The following is a 19,196-nucleotide window of genomic DNA, read 5'->3' as shown; positions in this document are numbered from 1 at the left end:
AGCCTAATATGATTTCCCAACGAGAAATTTTGGCGTTATTTTGGGGTAAAAGAATTCCCTTCAGAACTGCCCGCTCTTCTTTTCAGAATTCTTTTACTCCTTCTTTTGCAGCAGATTTCCAATGCAATCTAGGCGTAAACCGACTTCTGAAAAGAAGGGTAAAACAATTCTGTTTATACTTGCGGGACGCCTCAAAACAGCCGGGCACGACCGGTTCCGATTTTCTTTCGACTAGTATGTTTATGTCAAAGATGCGATTTGTTTACTTTTTGCTCTTTTTTTTGCAACAGATTTTGTTCATTACTCTAGGTTGAACAATACGCTAAATTCAAACATGAAAATGATCAAATAACTGCAAAACACATTTTATGGAACTTTGCGTTATTACACGAGCGGACAGCATTGTTATGTCAAAAGCCAATTTTGGCAGAAAAATATTGGGCAAAGATGACAGAAAAAGACCTCGTCTAATAAGGGTATTATGCGGAGTCCATGTCTACCAAAAATACACTTGGCAAGGTTCTTTTTGGTAGGCATGTATACCTTTGGTAGGAAAGTGCAGCAAGGTTCTCCTTGGGATGTACAGTAGAATTTTTGCGGTTGTTGGTTTATCGAATCCCATGGGAAACTAGACTAAGAGGTATACCATGCAACATTTAATTCCCTTTGTACAACGGAGTATCTCAGCGTAGTTGATGATTTCAGCGTACATATAGTATGAAGTCACGCTTCAGATTCAACTAATTCGGCGGTTTTCTCTAATTATTCGCGTTTGACTAAGCTTTAACAATCAGTTTCGACGTCTCAAAGGTGCTTTTCTATATTTATTCTTTTTCCATATTGACCAGCTTAATACATTATGATAGTTAAATCAGACCGATCCACATCTATCGTAGTTGGAGGAGGTTCTCTGTTGATTATATGTCTACGCCAAATGAGCAGACCGATATTGGAGCAGTGCAGCAATATTGGCAAAAATAGAACCCAATAGCAAGCTCCAAGGGAAGCTAGCCCCGTTGAACTGTAGGGTATTTGAACTGTCAATGTATCCGTTACGGCTATGTTATCGATAAGCGTACTGCCGAAAAGTGCGCCCCACATAATCATAGTCAGCGCAGTAGAGGCAATCACTATTCCATTCCAAATGAATAGTCCAAAAACACTAAAAATTGGTTCAACGGGATTGAAAAGTACATTAATAATAGAAAAGGCGGCCGATGCACTGGCGAACGCGATTGCAATTCCAAGGAAAACAACTGTCGAAACCCATAGGCCAGAGTTGATAAAGTTGCTGCGTTCGTTAACAGACAGGTCTTGTCGGTTCATTAATTGCGTTTTTTTGTCGGACATGCTCGCGGTTGCCGATTTGGAAGTTCGTATAGGACAATCTGACGGGCGTAAACCTTTCAAAAGCAGTAAAACCTCTTCTGTTCGGCTTTCTTCAGTATCTTGACAACTTAAAGCGCAGACATACTCTCGGTAAAGACAAGTCACTGAAGAAAATAAAGAGAAACATTAAATAAATTCTTCAAAGGCATCGTGTTTGTTGTATCCGCGCAGAAAACTTACTTGTTAAGTCGTAGTATCGTGGATTGGGGAGAAAATTCTGCGTCAGGGATCCAACAAACAATCCATAGTTGATTTCACTATTTTTGAATGCACTACTTTCGTAGGCTTCGGATGAAATCTGTAAAAGATCAGTATTATTGTAGCAAATTGTGTATCTACTCCAAGAACTACTTATATTACACATTACCCAGTAAGGAGTACACAGAGAAACGATGAGAACGGCCAATGAACCGCAAGATAAAATGAATGTAGCGAACAGCAAATTCCACTTTGTTTTGGCCATTTTGAGACAACCGTTGCAATCACGTTTGATATGTTCGATTTAGAAACACTTAAACAAATGAACTAATTTATTCGCATTTTTACACTTTCTCATCCAACATTTGATGGCCTCACAGAGCTCAAATAGTTGTTGCAGTAAAACTGAGTCATTTGGCCCGTAAAGTGGGGTTGCACCTGTGATGGATGGCGCGTACGAGTGAGACTCAGATAAGAGTTTAATTGGCTATCAAAGCTTGATAACGATTGTTTGTTATCGATGTGATGAAGCTTTCACACTTTCATATTCCCATGCAGTAAGAGTGTAGGTTTCGGTTGCTTGCCGACTATAGAACTACATATTTGGAATGTCTTGAGACTGCATTCCACGAGAATCAATATTTCGAATCGACAGAAAACGATCTTTCTAGGCGTGTATGTTCGGAATGATATTTATCTAAATCTTAAATATAATACTGCGCAATACTAGCGTATTAAGTCAAAATGAATTTCATATGTTGATTATAATACAATACACGAAAACAGTGATATCAAGAAAAAATAAAGATGCTATAGTTCTTTTTTTAATTTCCTAATTATTCTTGAGCCAAAATTTGTATTTAGCTACATAGGCACATGAAATGAGCAAATCACATTTGACAGCAGCATTTGCTCTCATTTAGTGATAGTGATGGATAGATTGTTGAGGATCCATCTTTGTAGATTTTGTTTTGCAACGATAGGAACTGAGTTTGGTTCTGCAAACGAATCATGCAAATCATTATTTCAAATACTGCTGTGATGCAGCATATTTCAAGCTGAAGTTTATTTATTACTTTTGTTATAATTTGTTCTTTACATTTATTTTATTTCAACTCTGGACGGAATATAATTCCTGCAGTTCACAGGTCCAATAATTGGATCGATATAGAAATGCTGGGTTCAGAACTGTATCATCAACTCTACTTAGTAACATTTGACAAGATTCCCGAACGAACGATCAAGTAGAACGAACGAGAAAAGAATAAAAAGTTGATGTAACAAACGTGGGTTTTAAGCAAATCCTTGTATAAAGTCTGCTTCATTTCGTGTTTCTAGGGTAGGTGTGAATAATAAGCTTGATTGAGTGCGTACTATGGAAACGCGAAGGGATAAGCAATTTCTGTGAGGTGACCGGTGGATAAGTTCCCATGATGTGGTTTTGCGTAATAGATGCATGCTTTGACAACCATACAAATCTGAGACCTATGCTCTTTGAGTGTGAAAATAGTTGTAACTATAAATTAGAACAATTCATTGTTACTTTTTCGTGACAAATAGAATAAGTAGAATAGTTCAATACATCAGTGTGTAAATTTTCTTTTTAGGTGTAAAACAATAAACAAAACTCGAGGACCATGGAGGAGTACGCACGTGAACCATGTCCGTATCGTATAGTCGACGATTGTGGCGGTGCATTCGCAATGGGATGTATCGGTGGCGGTGTGTTCCAAGCTATTAAAGGATTTCGGAATGCACCATCTGGCTTCAACCGGCGTTTGGTATGAAGCTGCTTGCTTTCACAGAGCGACTCGTAGGATTCGCAACAATTGGACCTAATTTTATTTTTCAATTTAGCTTGGCAGCTTAACAGCGATTAAAAGTCGCTCCCCGATTATCGCAGGCAACTTTGCTGTATGGGGTGGAATGTTTAGCACCATCGATTGTACACTAGTTCACTTCCGGAAAAAAGAGGACCCTTGGAATTCCATCATAAGTGGTGCGGCTACGGGAGGAATTTTGGCAGCACGAAATGGTGTCCCGGCTATGATTGGAAGCGCGGTGATCGGAGGTGTTCTATTAGCTTTGATCGAAGGTGTCGGCATTATGTTTACCCGTATTTCTGCTGAACAGTTCCGAAATCCTGCTCCACCGACGGACGATCCTTCGGCTCTCGGTGACCCGGGGCAACAACAAATGCCTCCGTCTGCATCGTCACCCTTTTCGTTCGGACAAACTGGACAAAATAACTATCAGTAAGAATCCGCGCAAGTCGGACGATAGAGAATAATGCCGTCAATGTCAGTAGGGCGTATATGATTGAATTGGAAACATCTCGGTCATACATAGTGAAGTTGTTAAGATCGTTTTTTTCTGGCTAAGTGTACATTTTAGGATTTAGTTAAAATTCATGAAAGCTATGATGTATGAGATTTTGTACATTTTTACTACCGATTATGTGTACCTCGTTCATGTGCATGCGTTCGTTATTATCCTGCTAGCAAGACCGAATACACATTTTCTACAGGCAAAAGTATAGTGTATGAATGTGTTTGCTTGGAATGGCATCTCGTGTAGTAATTGATCATTTTCGTTAACTGAATTTCTTTCCTGTGATGATTTTATCTGAAAGCTTTGACCATACGAAAATGAGATATTACTCGACATAAAAAAACACACATGGATGAGAGTATATATGAATGTGGTAAGACGATTTGTAACGAACAGAGCTAATAAGAATTGGAATACACAATCAACGTGAAATGGTAAACAAAAGACCCGATACTCTTGTTGGGTATGTGTAAATAAAACTGAAACATAGCACAGATTGTGTTATTCAGGCACAGAAAAACATAATCTTTTTAATTTTGCTCTAACAACATGTCAACGCATAGTAAAAAAAAGTTTATAAAATTGTCATAAAATAATTGTAAGAATATAAATTCATTAACTCTATCCCCCGTTGTACTTTTCTAAAAAGTCTTCCCTCTATTCAGCAAATACATGCTAAATAAGTCTTGTAGTGATGCTTAGTGAACCGCTGAGCGGTTGTAATCTTGTAGATGTCATTTAACTCTGTTCATATTCGTCCGCAAAATTTTGTTCAATTCGGTATTTCGATTTTACTGGTATCTGAAATCACGCCTCTTTTAATTAGCTTTCCTTTGTCCACCGGCACGACCTTAGTTTATGACATGGATCGTCTGGCGTCATTCAGATGGCATGATGAGATTTTTATGAACATCGACATCCCCAAGAGGGACAAGGCCTCTCTCCGAAGAGAGTTTTCGGTGACCGAAAGACGGTACAGTCGACTCTCGATGAGCAAGTTGCAACGTGATAGAACGCGCCACATTGAGGGTAACCCCCCGTAACATTCTGTTGAAGATTTTCGTCCGAATTAGATTACATGGTGTAGACGGGCTGACGGACATATTTGGGGTACACATGCTTTGTAGGAAGGTGCACAAAGAAAAGTAAATAAAAAACAGTTAGCGAAAACGGTGGGTAAAGGCACAACGTAAATCAATACACGCATACTTATTTCTAGTTCATAACTCAGCAACCGTAGCTGCTTATTTCCTACCACTATTGATAATTCGAACTCTCGATAAATCGAACTTTTTTCTGGGTCCCTCCAACTTCGAATTATTGAGAGTCGACTGTATATTATAGATCGGTGGTCAGCCGTTCGTAACACCGGGGGGTGCCAGACTCGAGATTCGATCCCACGCCTGTGGCCTGGTGTTTCCTCGCGCTACCGCTGCTCCATGGGCACCCCCGAAATTGTATTTTACAACCACTTAAATATTGGTAGAATCGTATGGTCTACTGGTAGAATCATTTTTATAATACTCGTTACAGAGTAGTCGTCCAGCTTCGTATGTCCTAGCGAAAGAGATGATGGTAACGAACCTTTCTCCTATTGGCCGCAATAACAGACGACTTCGTGGCATTATATTTTATGATAGCGATAGGTTGTTATATTGAAGCGGAGTTGTTGGTATTACAAAAATAACATGTTCAATATTACTAAGTTTTAATTTTAGGATGCCTTAAATTACCATTTTATATTTTCTTTTACATCCTCAAGTTTCAAACAAAAGAAATGTAAAATACATACAAGAATCGAATCATTTTGATAAAATTATATTCAAATAATTAATTTTACCACTCATTTGGTTACACATGCTCGGGATTGTGCCTAGGGTACACTTTAGATTTTTTTTATAGACCACCAACTACCAGTACAAGGAATTTTAATTCTTTCTTACCCTAGCTAGTGCGCAAAATTGATTAAACACAGGTTTGCCCGAGCTTCATTAGCGCAAGCTAAATCCCTCAGTAAGTTCCTTATTTTGTCTCGCATAAAAGGCATGATGACCGAAACTTGATATTTTAGATATTCATCACTTGTTTCGTATAATATTATTTTGCAAATAATAAACATTTTTAATAATAAAATATTGGGTATCTCAATTAATTATTATCAAAATATTATTTGTACTTGAGATAACTTTTTGCAGAATCAGTTAAAAAGAAAAATCTGAACCATGCGGTATACGGACTTTTGTGAACGAACCTCGTCAAGAAACCATTCCATGCACGGTGGTGTTATCGAAGCTGCCAGCAGAGGACACGAAGCAGAGCTACATACTTTCAACAGCTTCGGATAGAACTTCGTGAAGTCAAGAAACCCCTTTTTTATATTCAGAGAGAGAGTGCCTACGGTTCCATAGGAATAGATCTGAACCGTTAGACGTAAGTTTATTGGATAAAAACGTGTTGAAAAGCTCAGGAAAAATCAACAGTATAAATATAGACTATTAAATAGTATGTTAAATGAATGCAAAAACAATATAAATGACGCGAAAACAAAATAATAATAATAATTCGATTGATACAAATTTTGCTGGTTTAACCATTGACTTTAATTTATTTTACATCCATATTTATCTGTTGTATAACTCGCTCTTATAATCTATTTTTTATATACAAATTGAGGAAAATTATGGAAGTTCGTGTGTCCCTATTTCACTGTTTCTTTCTTCTTTCCTGTATTATGCGCAGGATTCCAGGATAATTTTGCACAAAATCCACGACGCAAAAAAACCCTTTACGTCATTTGAACAGATAGTCTTCCACGAATCGTGTTTGATAAACTTTACTTTCTTGTTGGTATAACGTCTGGAATATTTGACCAAGAAAGTGATGTTGGCGCCAAATTTGGCGAAGGAAATGAGTTTCTATCACCATCCCAGCCATCGATGAACGTCGCTAAATATCCAGCCATGTGCAAATTGCAGTTAAGTTTGGCAATATTCATCTATGGTGATAGATTGTCATTTCAGGGTTTGCGCTATCACTTCGGGTCCGTAAGGTGTGCGTTTGACGCGATAGTGAAGTAAGCGATAAAAGTCAACATTAGCACCCGATTATGGGCTTACAGTAATCCACCAACGGCAATCCTGGCTCATAAAAGTAGATACTTTTAATCGTCTGCAATGGTGCTGCACTAACTTTCCCTCGAAGATTCGATCTCCCGTAGAGTATGATTACGAGCCTTCGACAGGTCCATTACAGAGGTATAATAATTTTAAAAGAATGAGAATAACTAACGGAATTAGCAGACATGGTAAGAAAAATAAAATCTTCCTCCGAAACCCAGACAGAGTGGGATCTGTTCCAGACCTGATTGACAAAAATCGACTAAATTTTTTTATCGAAGATTTCAGGCGCTCATCGATGCTCCATTTTTGGAACTTGTACTAAGCAGTTTCCGAGTGAACGAGCCAGTTGAGCCATCAGAATCCGACGGCACTGCAGCAGCGGCAGCTGCGGCCGCATCTAGCAGCAACATTTGTCCTATTTCCTCGTCGGTCGATGCCATCAACCGGTCCGCAGTGGGACTGTCGTCGTAGCTGGCGTCGACGGTGGCATACGGAGTGCGTGTGGCCATGGAAGGCTTCTTGCTGCGACCATGATCCCGACGGCGAGTAGCTGCGGGTCTACTGGATGTGAGGAGTTGCCGCTCATCTCCTAACACGAGACCCAATTCAGGTGATGTTAGTGATTGTTTGTTAGAGCTGCAAAGAAAATTAAAACCGAAATCAACTCCAGTCATGAGGAAATTATTCGCGGACCCGTTGTGGTTGTGCCACCCACAGGAACGTACTCATTGCCTGCTTCCGCCGATCTAGCTGCAAGTTTAGTGCTTGCTTCCTGTAGCGAATCTGTTTCGATTGCGTCCGTATCGTCGGTAAAGTAAAACGGTGCCGCCGCTAATGGTGGCGAAGGATGCATCACCTTGCCAAATGGATAGTATGGGTTCTTGGTAATAGAAAAACCGCATGATTATGAAATAGCATGAACGTATGTATGCGATGGAACTATGTGGTTTGCCCTCTTGGAGCGAACTTACCTTGTTCGGGAGAACCCTGACCAAAGCCCACCGGTCAGCGGCGGTTAGAATAGAAGGAAGATTGTTGGTTTGGTCCGGAGCAGGTAACCCACGAAAAACCAACGATGCTGGAGCATCATTCGAAACTGCACGTTTCGGTGGGCCACCTCGTTTGCCGTGTGCTGCATAAGAAATGAACATTAACCATGTGCGTCCAACAAGTAGCATTTCACATCACTGATGCAGTCTTGAGGCAATTTTGGGACACATTGATTGGTGACCTAACATAGCTTACCTCCCCAACAGGAGTGTCCATAGCTCAGACAAGAGCCTGCATTACCACAAATGGCGAGCATTATCGAAGGGAAGAGAAAACAAAATACATGAGAGAGCAACGAAACGAACAACGTCCGTTAATTGGTTTTCAGTTTTGACTACGATAGCTCACGTTTGAATTCGATGGGTGAAAAACTGTTGATGGATGGATGGAGTGCAAAGGAACGAAAGAAGTGCAAAGTCTCAAAGAAATTAAACTCTGTAGTATTTCCCATGGCCCTATGTCCTAAAATTCCCTAATCAAAACGTTTGTTTGGTCACATGGGAGCGCCGTTTGTTTACTTCCGTTCAACGCTGACATTAAAAGTACACGTATGCCTTAAAATATGATTGGCCACGAAATATTTAGCTTTTGGACAAAAACACGTGCATCGATTAAAATTTCAATGTATCTAAGATTATTATTAATACGAGAATTAATATCTTCTTAATGAACAGATTTGACCCTTTCACTCTAGAACAGCACGTACTCAGGGATAGTTTTGTAAGGAGAACCTTCGGAGTTTGGTGAAATAACAAAATGAATCAATAAGTGCTCAAAACATCGTTGAAAATTCTCTTTTTTAATGATTTATAGAAGGATTTTATGGGTTGAAAATAATATTTAATAAACATTTCAATGCAACGACAAAGAAAACAATAAAATTACATATACACGTGACTCTAACTTGTTACGCTGCATGACCCTTTTATCCAAGTACGACTCCTGTTTGTGCTTTCTTGCTATATGAGCTCATAGTTTGACCACTGATAAAAGAGTAATTACTATTTTCGGGGAGGTTTATTGCGAGATCTGCTACATGACTTGATAAGCTAGGATGTTATATTCGGATACCAGCAATAAACCGTAGCACATGATTAATTTATGGAGTCGACCAGCAGAGTATATGACATCGGCAAGTTGTAGTAGTCAGCATGCTATCGATTTATCAACACTTTCTCATTCATTTTGCTACTCCAGGTGTTGTTCGAACTTTTGCTATTGTAGTCCTTCCTTCCGTAGGCTTCCGATTTGAGCGTACTTTATTTCATCTACATCTACTAATGTAGTAGTTTTTGATATCTTTGCAACGATGACGCACATTCAACCATAGCCAGCAGGGGCATGGAAAAGGTACAACCTTGGTCAATTAGGTAACATGACACATTGCACCAATTTTGGTCGATACGGAAAGATTGTTTGAGTTGGTTTCAGTTTTCAATTTGGATGATTCTGGAATATATGTAACAAATCCAGAAATGTTTAGACATCAGAATCAAGATTATTATAAAATATGAAATAAAATATTTGAAATTTTTTTTGTGCTCCACGCGTTTTGAGGTCATTCTTTATCCATTCCATAGATCAGGTGAAATTGGAACTGCATGAATGAAACATGTTGTCATGCATTGTCATCTTTATAACAAACCCATCACTTTTCATAAGCTTTAGTAAGTGCGTTTATGATGTGACGCGTATTGTTTGTCCCCATATCCTCAATATTATTTTTAAATTTCACGAAAGTGCATCCTTATGTACATTGGGGTTGGTCGATGTAACTGAACGGAACTTGTCTTAAAGGATGGCTTTCGGGAACAGCACGGCCCTTGATAGTCTACCCGATCTAACGAAAAGTTGATTTTTTTTTCTGAACATCGAAGTATAAGAACATCGTGGGTGGGCTTGCGGATGTAAAAAATAAACTATTTACATTTTTGTGTCTATGCAACCCGTATTACACACAGCTCATATTAAACATATCCGCTGAAAAGTCCTATATGCACCCATGTGTTGACCCTGAGTTAAAATATTTGTCGTCGCCGTGGGCTTAGATCAATGCAAACAAATCGAAAAAGACATAGCAGAAGCTAGTAGAAGGGTTTGTATCTTTTCTGTATCCCTTAAGCTTTTTATGGAGAAAAAAACTGAACAGGGTTAACTGAGGAGAGAACAAATTTCTCCCCAACTCTACCGGGTTAAGCGGGTTGGTGACGTCACCGAATAAAGTAAAAAACCCTGACTGAAAGGAGCGAATGTTGAATGAAAACCGAAACGCAACAGAAGACATACATGACGCAACCTTTGGTCGCGAATGTGTTCTTGTCGATGGGTTCCTGATGGTAGGCTGGATGGAATAATGCGCCTTTGAGCAATTGTTTTACGGAGGCTTTGGCACTTTGTGTGCAAGGTGCTATGTTGACGGAGCACGCCTTATCATCATAGCCTTCGAGCTTGGCCTTTGGCTTCTCGTGGATAAACAAAAGGGTATCAAACATGAAAATGAATTCTTCCACATACACTGGTGGTTAATCAAAGAACATTTTCCTTTCATCGGACGTAGAGAAAAAATGGAATCGTGTATATCATATCCAGGAAGATTTTTATGGATAATTCCTACTTAATGTAGCAAAAACCGTTCTCTATACTGTATAACAATGTGTTGACTATGTCTTCTAAGCCATACATCCAGATTTTCTATGTAACAATCTTTTGTTATCATGAAATGTTCATCAATGCACAATTATATTTTCATTGAAAACCAATTAAAAAAATAGGTTTGCGATTACCTTTAAAAATATATTTTAAGGCTCTGGCTGTGTATTAAACACATGGAAATTAAACCAAACTTAGAGCTGTTAGAATAGACGTAAGGGAATCATATAAAGTTAACTTTTCAAAGCCATCAATTTATTTAATACATTTTCTATGTTGCGGTACATATACTAATTTTAATACCTTTCACGTGCTGAAAGCACAAACATGTGATCACAAGTATCGCCATCATAACCCGGAGTCTTGTCCCATAACGACACTTGCTGATCATTTTCACTGGCTAGTTTTTATATGCTTAGTTTTAAATTTATTATACCTTAAGGGTATCGTAGTGTAGTGTAAAATACAAGCGAATAAATTAATTAAAAATCCATGTGCTGCAAATTGAATTATAAACGCTATTTTCACTATTGCTTTTAGTTTGCTATATGCAATGCTCTTTCACTTCACAATCCGGTCACACACAAAATGCTGGTAGTCGATGCACGCAAATGAAGTAAACGAAAAAGATGAAATAGTTTGTACAATTCCACTAGAAAATGTTCACAGCGCTGGACACTACCCGAAACGAAAGTAATACCTCTACTGATTATAGGGAGCGTCGATGGCAACGTACCAACAGTAACTGCCAGCTTTGCGCGGGATCAGCTTTGTCTTATATAGGGAGAACCGAAACATACAACTCCACCTACTCGCAGCATGATCCAGTTCGCGAATCCTTCCAGTGATAACGATTTGTAGGCGATTTGAAAATTTGCAACATGCGCAACATGCTGTGACATTCAATGATGCTACATTATATGTGTAGCAGTCCGACGAGACATTCCAACAAATCATATTTCTACAGAATTTTTCCTTAAAGTATTTCTGCGTTTTATCGTACTTGAATAAACAACAAAATTCAAGGTTACAAAAAATTATGCAAACACCTCAAGAAGCTTTATTTGAATTCTGTATTATATGCTAAATCAACTTTAGCAATGTTCCAAGACAAGAAAATATTTGGTTTCAGAAAAAATGTATTTGAAAATTAGCTTTAAAGAAAAGGAAATGATTAATAGAAGAACACATTATTTTTGGATCATGCTTGCTCAAAAGTCAAAAGTGCGGACATGGTACCCTTTCTTTTCGGGACTGCTCTCTCAACAAAAATTTGAAAAATACCCGTAATATAATTTCAGGTTCTACAAATATACAGCGTTTGGTCTGAAAAAATATTCACCCGCCAAAATATATTGTTTATATTTTTATCCAAGATTATTTTAGGTTTAACAAAACGATATTTAAAGTTGGATCGAGTCTAAATGCAGATGCATATTACTGTAATTTTTTTTGTTGAACATTTGATTCAACTTGGAAAAACTCTGTAAACACTCGTCTGTAGAATAGAGATCTGGTAATATTTTACGCTGACCGGTTAATGGTAGGTTAATAGTATAAAATGTTTAAGGATGTTTATATATTTGCTTTTGTAGAAGTAAGAGACAATGCCTCATTCTAATCATGATCGAGTTTTTCGCAAGTAAAATTTTCCATAATAATGTAGCATGAGTATCATATGTTAACATCCTATTTATGTGTAGCTTTGAATGGCCATTTTTTTAAATTAATAAAACACTAACCACCACGTGCAACTACTTCTGTAGTCCCATTTCCATAGCGTTCCTAGGGTTAGAAATCAACAGGTTCGCATCTGGAGAATTCCTGTGGATAAAATATCGTACAATCTCTAGCGACCATAAATTCTGTCACGACACTGCATGAACAGAGTTTATGGGTACCTGGCAAGTACGAAACTATTGAATGTGTATGCTTTGTATGTGTAGTAGAGTTTCTTTCATGTTAAAGAAAGGGCGAATGTTGGACTATAGTGTGGTTCTTTAGCGGTTACGCATGCATTTTGAACTTAATCAGATTGGATTAAGAAAACCCAATAATGTAGCAATAAAGGACATCTTTAGATTCTCAAATCAGTGAAAAGGGTTAATTTTGAGCCATCACGTGGAAGTGATTGGTGTTCCCAAAGTATATCATGCCCGGTATGACCATCGTTTTTGTATGTCAACGGACACGGTAGCATGTAGTATTGAACAATCCTTCAAGTTAAAGGAATGTAAGAGAAATGCCGTTTCCTTTAATTTCCCAACGCTCGTTTGAACACCTGGGGCTTCGATGGGTAAATGGTTGTGGATAAAAAAGTCATCCATATTTGAACTCCTTCATCAAACACAAAGCCACCTGTCGCTTAGGGTCGTGGTCGGTTCGCCACATTTATACGTCAAGGCTTTAACTTAGAATTGATAAAATACTTGAGAAATATGATAAACATATTTAAAGGACGAAACAAATAACCAACACCCGTTTCTGAACGATTTGTTATTTTGGCTTGGGTGTTGTACGATACGAAAACTAGAAACAGCAACGCTGCCAAAAATAGCGTTGAAGTGTTGAAATGAATATTTACGACTATTGGAACTCAATTTAAACGCCTTAACGTTTGACACTGATGCTGGGTTAACCGTTGGTTAGAAACTTTCTTTCGCTAAATTGATTTGCCACGTATCGAGAGATGATGGCAGGATCAACCGTTCCTGCACATGGCTGTTTTACGTACAATAAAAGGTTTGTTTATGTCGGTTTAAGTGTCGTCGGTTTGCCAGCAAGCAGGAAGGAAATGGGCAATCCGAGGCAACAATTCAAGATTGAGCGTTATCGATGCCGGGCGTGGTCGTGGTAACATGGAGGTTAGCGAGCGGGCAGTTCCTATCGGGCTGGCCATCAAGTTGTGTTTGGGGTTGAATGATGCACGAAATAACCAATGATGCGTGGGGGTAACTTTATAGGTAAACGATGACGGTGGGTGAAATTCTATTAAATTAGCTTGCGCTTGTTACGCGTAAATATTTGGGAAACACGTGAGAGTACCAGAGCTCAACACTGGTTGCACCATGCCATTCCGTCCCCATCCTTTTTCAGTGGATACCTTGATAAAAGGGATTGCTCTGTGCTTAGCAATGATTCCTTTTTCATACAATGTAATTGTCGTATTTCTCCACACTTAATGGCGGAAGGCACTAGGAATGGTGTGTTTGTTTTGCTGTTAACTAGGGTAGTCAAGTTTATATGCTAATAGTTTGTGTCCTCAGACATTGAACTTTAATAAACCACAGTAAAAATACAAATGGACATGTAGGCACATGGACTGTACACTTTGTGCAGTTGCTATAAGACTACCTGGATTTTCACGATTTACCATGAACATATTGGTATGTTAGCTCGCTCTCGATAATTTTTTGATAGAAACCTGCCTAAATTTCTTAAACAAATACAGAAATTGATAGTTTATCATAATTTCCCAAAAATAATCTGATAAAACGTTGAAAGTCGATTCAATGATTGTTCAGTTGCTATAATACCAGTAGCGGACTTTTGATGAAATAAAAACCACCGATGATATAATCGAGATTTTGATGAAAGAAAACTGATAAATAGAGCTCGTGGCAGCATAAATTGTGTTATTTTGAGCGATAAATGTTGGAATGTGAGAGAAAAACTGTCCCTTTTGTCGTTCTTAATTGTTTTGCATGATCCCTCTAAAGGTTGGTAAAAACTGCAAAAATATTTTATAAATCACAATTTTCTATTAAAAACAACTTTAATTTCATTAAGATTACCTAGACTTTCTTAAACCTATGAGACAAATGTACAAACCATGGGTCGAACGTTTTTTGAGTTAGTGTCTCTCGAATGTAATCAGAAGTCCTTACAAAATATTAACAAAAAAGATCCCGGTTTCTATACTGACACAAAAGTTAGTAACAAACTACCAAATGTTGTTAAAAACAGTGTTAATACGATGGGAAACGATGTAAGACAGTTTTATTAATCATTTGTTACATTGGCGAACATTGTTATAAAGCTGATAAGTGAGTTGCTTAAGAATATTGACTTCACTTTCAGATATAATGTTACAAATCATTGTTTGATGCTTAAAACGTTTATTTGTGATGTTTAAAATAGAAGCTATCCGTGACATTCATGCATGTCGTATACTGCAGTAGTTAAGACTTTATTTTCGAGCTGGCCATTATATTATCTAAAAATGACCTGTACCTGTATATTGATGTACTGAACATTCGTTTGCTATCATTAACCAAGCAACTTTGAAAGGAAATCTTGTGTTTGAACAACTTGTTTGTACCATAGCAGCAAACAAATCATTCAACATTTGGGAAAATGTGAAGTTTTTCGATTGGAAATGGTTAAGTAAGCTCCCAATACATTGGGGATATTAAATAAGCTGTATTTATTAAAAGGAACATGGTACGCAACGATGTTAGAGCTAGTACGGCCTATTTCGACACGTTGGACAACCTTTGAACTATCTCTGCTAGTTAACTCCAATCAATCTAAACTGATTGAAAAGTATGTTTACCAGTGGCGTCTCGTGAGAAAATGAGATGGTTGTGCACCTTCAAAAAAAGCAATACCTTCTTAGGTACGTGGTTTATTAGAACCAGAACGACACGACACACCAAACGAATTTGGTCAGGTTGTTAAGTGAAAGAATAGTTTGAGGAACTGAATGGTCTATTTAGTTCTGCAATCTTTAATTGCTACTAAATGGATCTACATTGAAACGAGTTTAACAGCTCATCTACGATGTACAAATTGACTGGTAATTCCACGCTAAATAGAACAATTGCATGAAAAATCTTTCGAATGAAACTGTGTGCACCAGCAGTATTGCCCAGTGCCTGTTTAGACCTTTTTTAATTAGCTTTAAATTGTTGGCTATATTTGCGTGTTTGTTTCTTCGATTTTATTCCAAAGTTTTATTTTATTCCAAATTTACTTCACGAACGTCAATATCTACTCGATAAATATATCCGCGGTTAGTCAATGTCTGTGAATCAAATTCTTATTTGGCAAGTCAGACTCACTTCGGGTCCGGCCTGGGTACAATCAAATGTGCACAGGAAAGGCACCTATACATCGACAATTTCACATGGACGCATTCAACACATGCACGAGAGAACTAATGTGTACATATACGATTGGCTAGTGCACTGGCAGAAGTGCCCACCCGTAAACAAAACTGATCGACTTTCCAACAGGATTTTGACTCTTGCTAATAAGAAAACTAGCGCTTCTTCACCGTTCGTAATGAGAATGGTATTATGAGACTGTTGTTAAGAGAACTGTTCTTATTTGATTAAAGATGCTCGTTTGTAGCAGCGGTGCACCAGCAGAAGTGCCCAGCGCAACGTTGTAAAGCGTTAAGTAGATTTTGAACGCAACTATTGCGGGTGGAAATAACAATACCATAACTAAACAAATAATTTTGTGATTCTTTTTATAAATTCATGACTGTGCAGTGCACAGGTTGCTCAGGTGGACGAGACGCCACTGATGTTTACACATATCAAACTTAAAAATCTTGTCTACATACACAATAGTTGGGGATAATGCCTTTTAAACCTGATTGTGCTTAAGTGTAGAATCATTGAATGCACTTTCAATGTTTTACTATATTATTTTTGGAAGGCTATATTGTACTATATATTTCTGCATAGATTATAGCGAATTTGGCAGGTTTTTACTAACAAATTATCAAGAACGAGCTAATTTACCCAAATTTTCATTGAAAATCGTTAAAATCGAGGTGGTCTTATAGCAACAAAACAGAGGGTAGATACAGTTGGTCCGTTTGCTCTTTCAAAATCTGACAATAGATACGGAGTCAGTATACAATGTGACTTGTCAAAATATGTAGTCGCCGACTTTCGAAAAATGCATTTTTTTATTAAGGCCTGCGAAAGCCAATAAAATGGACCATGAAGCAGAGTACAAAGGGGTATTTGAGGAAGTTTATAAACTGCTGAAGTTAAACACAAATGCTCAACCGCATACTATCTGCAAACGATAGGGGCGTTAGAAAGGAACCACAAAAATATCGTTGCCTTCGAATTTTTGCAAACGATGGCAAGGTTGACTGGGGTAAATGGCTTCCCTACTATTTTGTTTCAACTATAATACAATGACCAATCTGGCACATTATTCGCATTCGAACATTGCAACAAAACAATAATAGCATCCATATATAACAAAGAGGCATATGAATAGGAAGTAAAATACAGACTACATAAAACATACCACATCAGCGAGCGAAAATGTGAAGAAAACTCATTTAAAATTAGATCTAAAGTAGATCATATCTTCCAGGGTCCCTTTACTGTCACTGAAATAGATTTTCCTATAATAAATTCCTCCTATAATAGATTCATAAGCAATAAGCATAAGCAAAACCAATTTATGCATAAATCTAGATTAATTGAATAATGCAATGCATTTTCTTAAACGTTCATCTATACACGTGTGTGCTGTACAAAATAACAAAAAATGAGGAATGGAAACCGTTGGTTCGAAGTAAACGGAAAAAATAATTCAAAATACAAAATTCGAAACATTTCAAATTACTACTATAGTAGAGTCTGGACTCACTAGAGGGCGATAGCAGTAATCACACTTGTCCGGTTCGATGACCTCTGTCCAACAGACTCGCAATTTTTTGACCTCTTATTCCCGGTGACCTCTAATTGACCCTCTTATTGAACGGGTCAAACCGGGAGTCAGAGGTCAAATAAACCGTTTGAAATGCTTCGAATTTTGAATGCTCAGTTTATTTTTCCGTTTATTACGATAAACTCATTATAAGTTTTTCGGGACTCCAGCCATTATGTCTCTGGTAACTAGTAACCACGACGAGCAGAGTACATCTTTTCTCCCGTTGCTCTCATCCCGTCTTTCCCACCGAGCAGGTGTGGATCTTTAACACCAGCCGATCATCCTCGAGTTCTCGATCCAGTTGAATAGAATAGTCCGGCGCGTAGGCCTACTGCAATCACTTTCTCTTCACTCGAGTCCGTTAGGATACACGATATTTGTCATACGATCGTTCTGGTAGTAGAACTTGAACAGCGTACGATCTTTCTGTCGAATCCACCCGCCGACGAACGACCGTCATAATCGAGAATCACATTCTGTTCGTACGCTGATGTTTTGACCGTATAGTTGGACAGCAGATTGTTAGCGATATAGTTTAACCATACATTCGATCCGTTATCCAAATGGAGTACATGGTTTGGAGGCGCATGAATGCAGCAGGAGTGGGGCAGTTGCACTTCAGTGAAGAGGTAATGGATCACAAAACATGCGTTCAAATTTTGAAAGACAGTTACATAAAATGCGCCGAGAAGTTAGGATTTCAAGGAAGATGCCTATTCCACCAAGATAACGAGCCTAAGCACACAACCGTAAATACCAAGTCGGGGCTTCGTTATAATGCGCCAAAACAACTCCATTCGCTTCCCAGAGAGTCCAGATATGAACCCGATAGAACATCTATGGAATATTTTAGATGATTCTCTTCGTAAACGGACAACCTCTAACAAGGATGTGTGAAAGGCACATTACAAGCAGAACGGGACCGAATACCGCCTACCGTCACGGAAAATTTGATCAATTCCATGCCACATAGACTAAAAAGTGTCATTGAATCAAAGGGATACCCTAAAACAACATTAAATCTTAACAAAGTAATGTTTTTTTGTAATTTTGCCCCATGGCCTCCAGTGTTGTTAAGTTGGTGGTTAAACATTAAACAATTAAAGTACACAAGTACAGTACAGTACAAAGTAATAAGTAGAATTCTAAATCCATTTCTGAAGTTTCACATTTTCGATACTTAACGTTGCTGTTGCATTGTATGATAAAACAGAAAATGTAATTTTCGGTAAAAATTAAAAAATGCGACAATATGTTTGCACTTTTACTTTGTTACGATACCATTTACAAAAATGATGTTGGATGATGTTTTTGGCAAACGTTGGTTCGTACGATTACCTACACATGATATCGCGCGGTCATTGGCCTTGGAAACAAACAGGTGGAAATATCTGCTATGTCCCGCGACGAGCGGTAACAAACACATATACTTTAGACCAGTGTCTCCCAATCATTTTGCTAACAATACACCCTAGACAAAAAAGAGACTCAATGTTTGCAATGCAACAACTTGCTGCAGATAAGTTGCGTAATGCGCGTAGTCTGTATGATGCCGAAATGCGTATAACTGTACTTTACGTTGGTCTTTAAAGATAAAAACATGTGATAAGATTTATGAGATGCTATTAACTGTAAAGTAACATTGTAGCGCACCATGCGCAAACTGTTCTTGTGTGCTGGCAATGAGTCAAGATCATGGTGTAATCTACCGGAGGGAAAAAGGCGTACTATCACAAATAGAAGAAATGAATGCATTTGTTAAACTGAAGCATT

At 38.1% G+C, this 19,196-nt stretch overlaps 3 protein-coding genes across 3 annotated transcripts; 1 reads left to right on the top strand and 2 right to left on the bottom strand.

Moving 5' to 3' along the window:
- Window positions 1-824: 824 nt before the first annotated feature.
- Window positions 825-2,094, bottom strand: LOC131287913 (uncharacterized). The gene is made up of 3 exons (XM_058317007.1): window positions 1,757-2,094; window positions 1,570-1,687; window positions 825-1,493 (listed from the first exon to the last, which is right to left on the bottom strand). The coding sequence occupies exons 1-3, from the start codon at window positions 1,850-1,852 to the stop codon at window positions 850-852; spliced, it is 858 nt and encodes a 285-aa protein (XP_058172990.1). The 5' UTR covers window positions 1,853-2,094; the 3' UTR covers window positions 825-849.
- A 713-nt stretch (window positions 2,095-2,807) lies between these two features.
- LOC131286210 (mitochondrial import inner membrane translocase subunit Tim17-A-like) lies at window positions 2,808-4,499 on the top strand. The gene is made up of 3 exons (XM_058315134.1): window positions 2,808-2,926; window positions 3,195-3,368; window positions 3,445-4,499. Exons 2-3 carry the CDS (start codon window positions 3,225-3,227, stop codon window positions 3,844-3,846), a joined length of 546 nt encoding a protein of 181 aa, XP_058171117.1. The 5' UTR covers window positions 2,808-2,926; window positions 3,195-3,224; the 3' UTR covers window positions 3,847-4,499.
- A 2,819-nt stretch (window positions 4,500-7,318) lies between these two features.
- LOC131285075 (uncharacterized) lies at window positions 7,319-11,127 on the bottom strand. Its single transcript, XM_058313934.1, has 5 exons — window positions 11,040-11,127; window positions 8,283-8,318; window positions 8,009-8,169; window positions 7,763-7,917; window positions 7,319-7,673 (listed from the first exon to the last, which is right to left on the bottom strand). The coding sequence occupies exons 1-5, from the start codon at window positions 11,125-11,127 to the stop codon at window positions 7,319-7,321; spliced, it is 795 nt and encodes a 264-aa protein (XP_058169917.1).
- Window positions 11,128-19,196: the final 8,069 nt, after the last annotated feature.

This window comes from Anopheles ziemanni, chromosome 3 (genome assembly GCF_943734765.1).
Source record: "Anopheles ziemanni chromosome 3, idAnoZiCoDA_A2_x.2, whole genome shotgun sequence".
Lineage (NCBI taxonomy): Eukaryota > Metazoa > Arthropoda > Insecta > Diptera > Culicidae > Anopheles > Anopheles ziemanni.
The sequence above is the reverse complement of the archived record's forward strand: the minus strand, read 5'-3'. Positions and strand labels throughout refer to the sequence as shown.

Coding starts and splice junctions, on each gene's coding strand:
- LOC131287913 (XM_058317007.1), bottom strand. CDS start 1,852: ATGGCCAAAACAAAGTGGAATTTGCTGTTCGCTACATTCATTTTATCT. Junction 1,688..1,756: donor CTCTGTGTACTCCTTACTGG/GTAATGTGTAAT, acceptor GATCTTTTACAG/ATTTCATCCGAAGCCTACGA. Junction 1,494..1,569: donor ACGATACTACGACTTAACAA/GTAAGTTTTCTG, acceptor TATTTTCTTCAG/TGACTTGTCTTTACCGAGAG.
- LOC131286210 (XM_058315134.1), top strand. CDS start 3,225: ATGGAGGAGTACGCACGTGAACCATGTCCGTATCGTATAGTCGACGAT. Junction 3,369..3,444: donor CTGGCTTCAACCGGCGTTTG/GTATGAAGCTGC, acceptor TTTTCAATTTAG/CTTGGCAGCTTAACAGCGAT.
- LOC131285075 (XM_058313934.1), bottom strand. CDS start 11,127: ATGATCAGCAAGTGTCGTTATGGGACAAGACTCCGGGTTATGATGGCG. Junction 8,170..8,282: donor TGGACACTCCTGTTGGGGAG/GTAAGCTATGTT, acceptor TTTCTTATGCAG/CACACGGCAAACGAGGTGGC. Junction 7,674..7,762: donor TCGGCGGAAGCAGGCAATGA/GTACGTTCCTGT, acceptor TTTTCTTTGCAG/CTCTAACAAACAATCACTAA.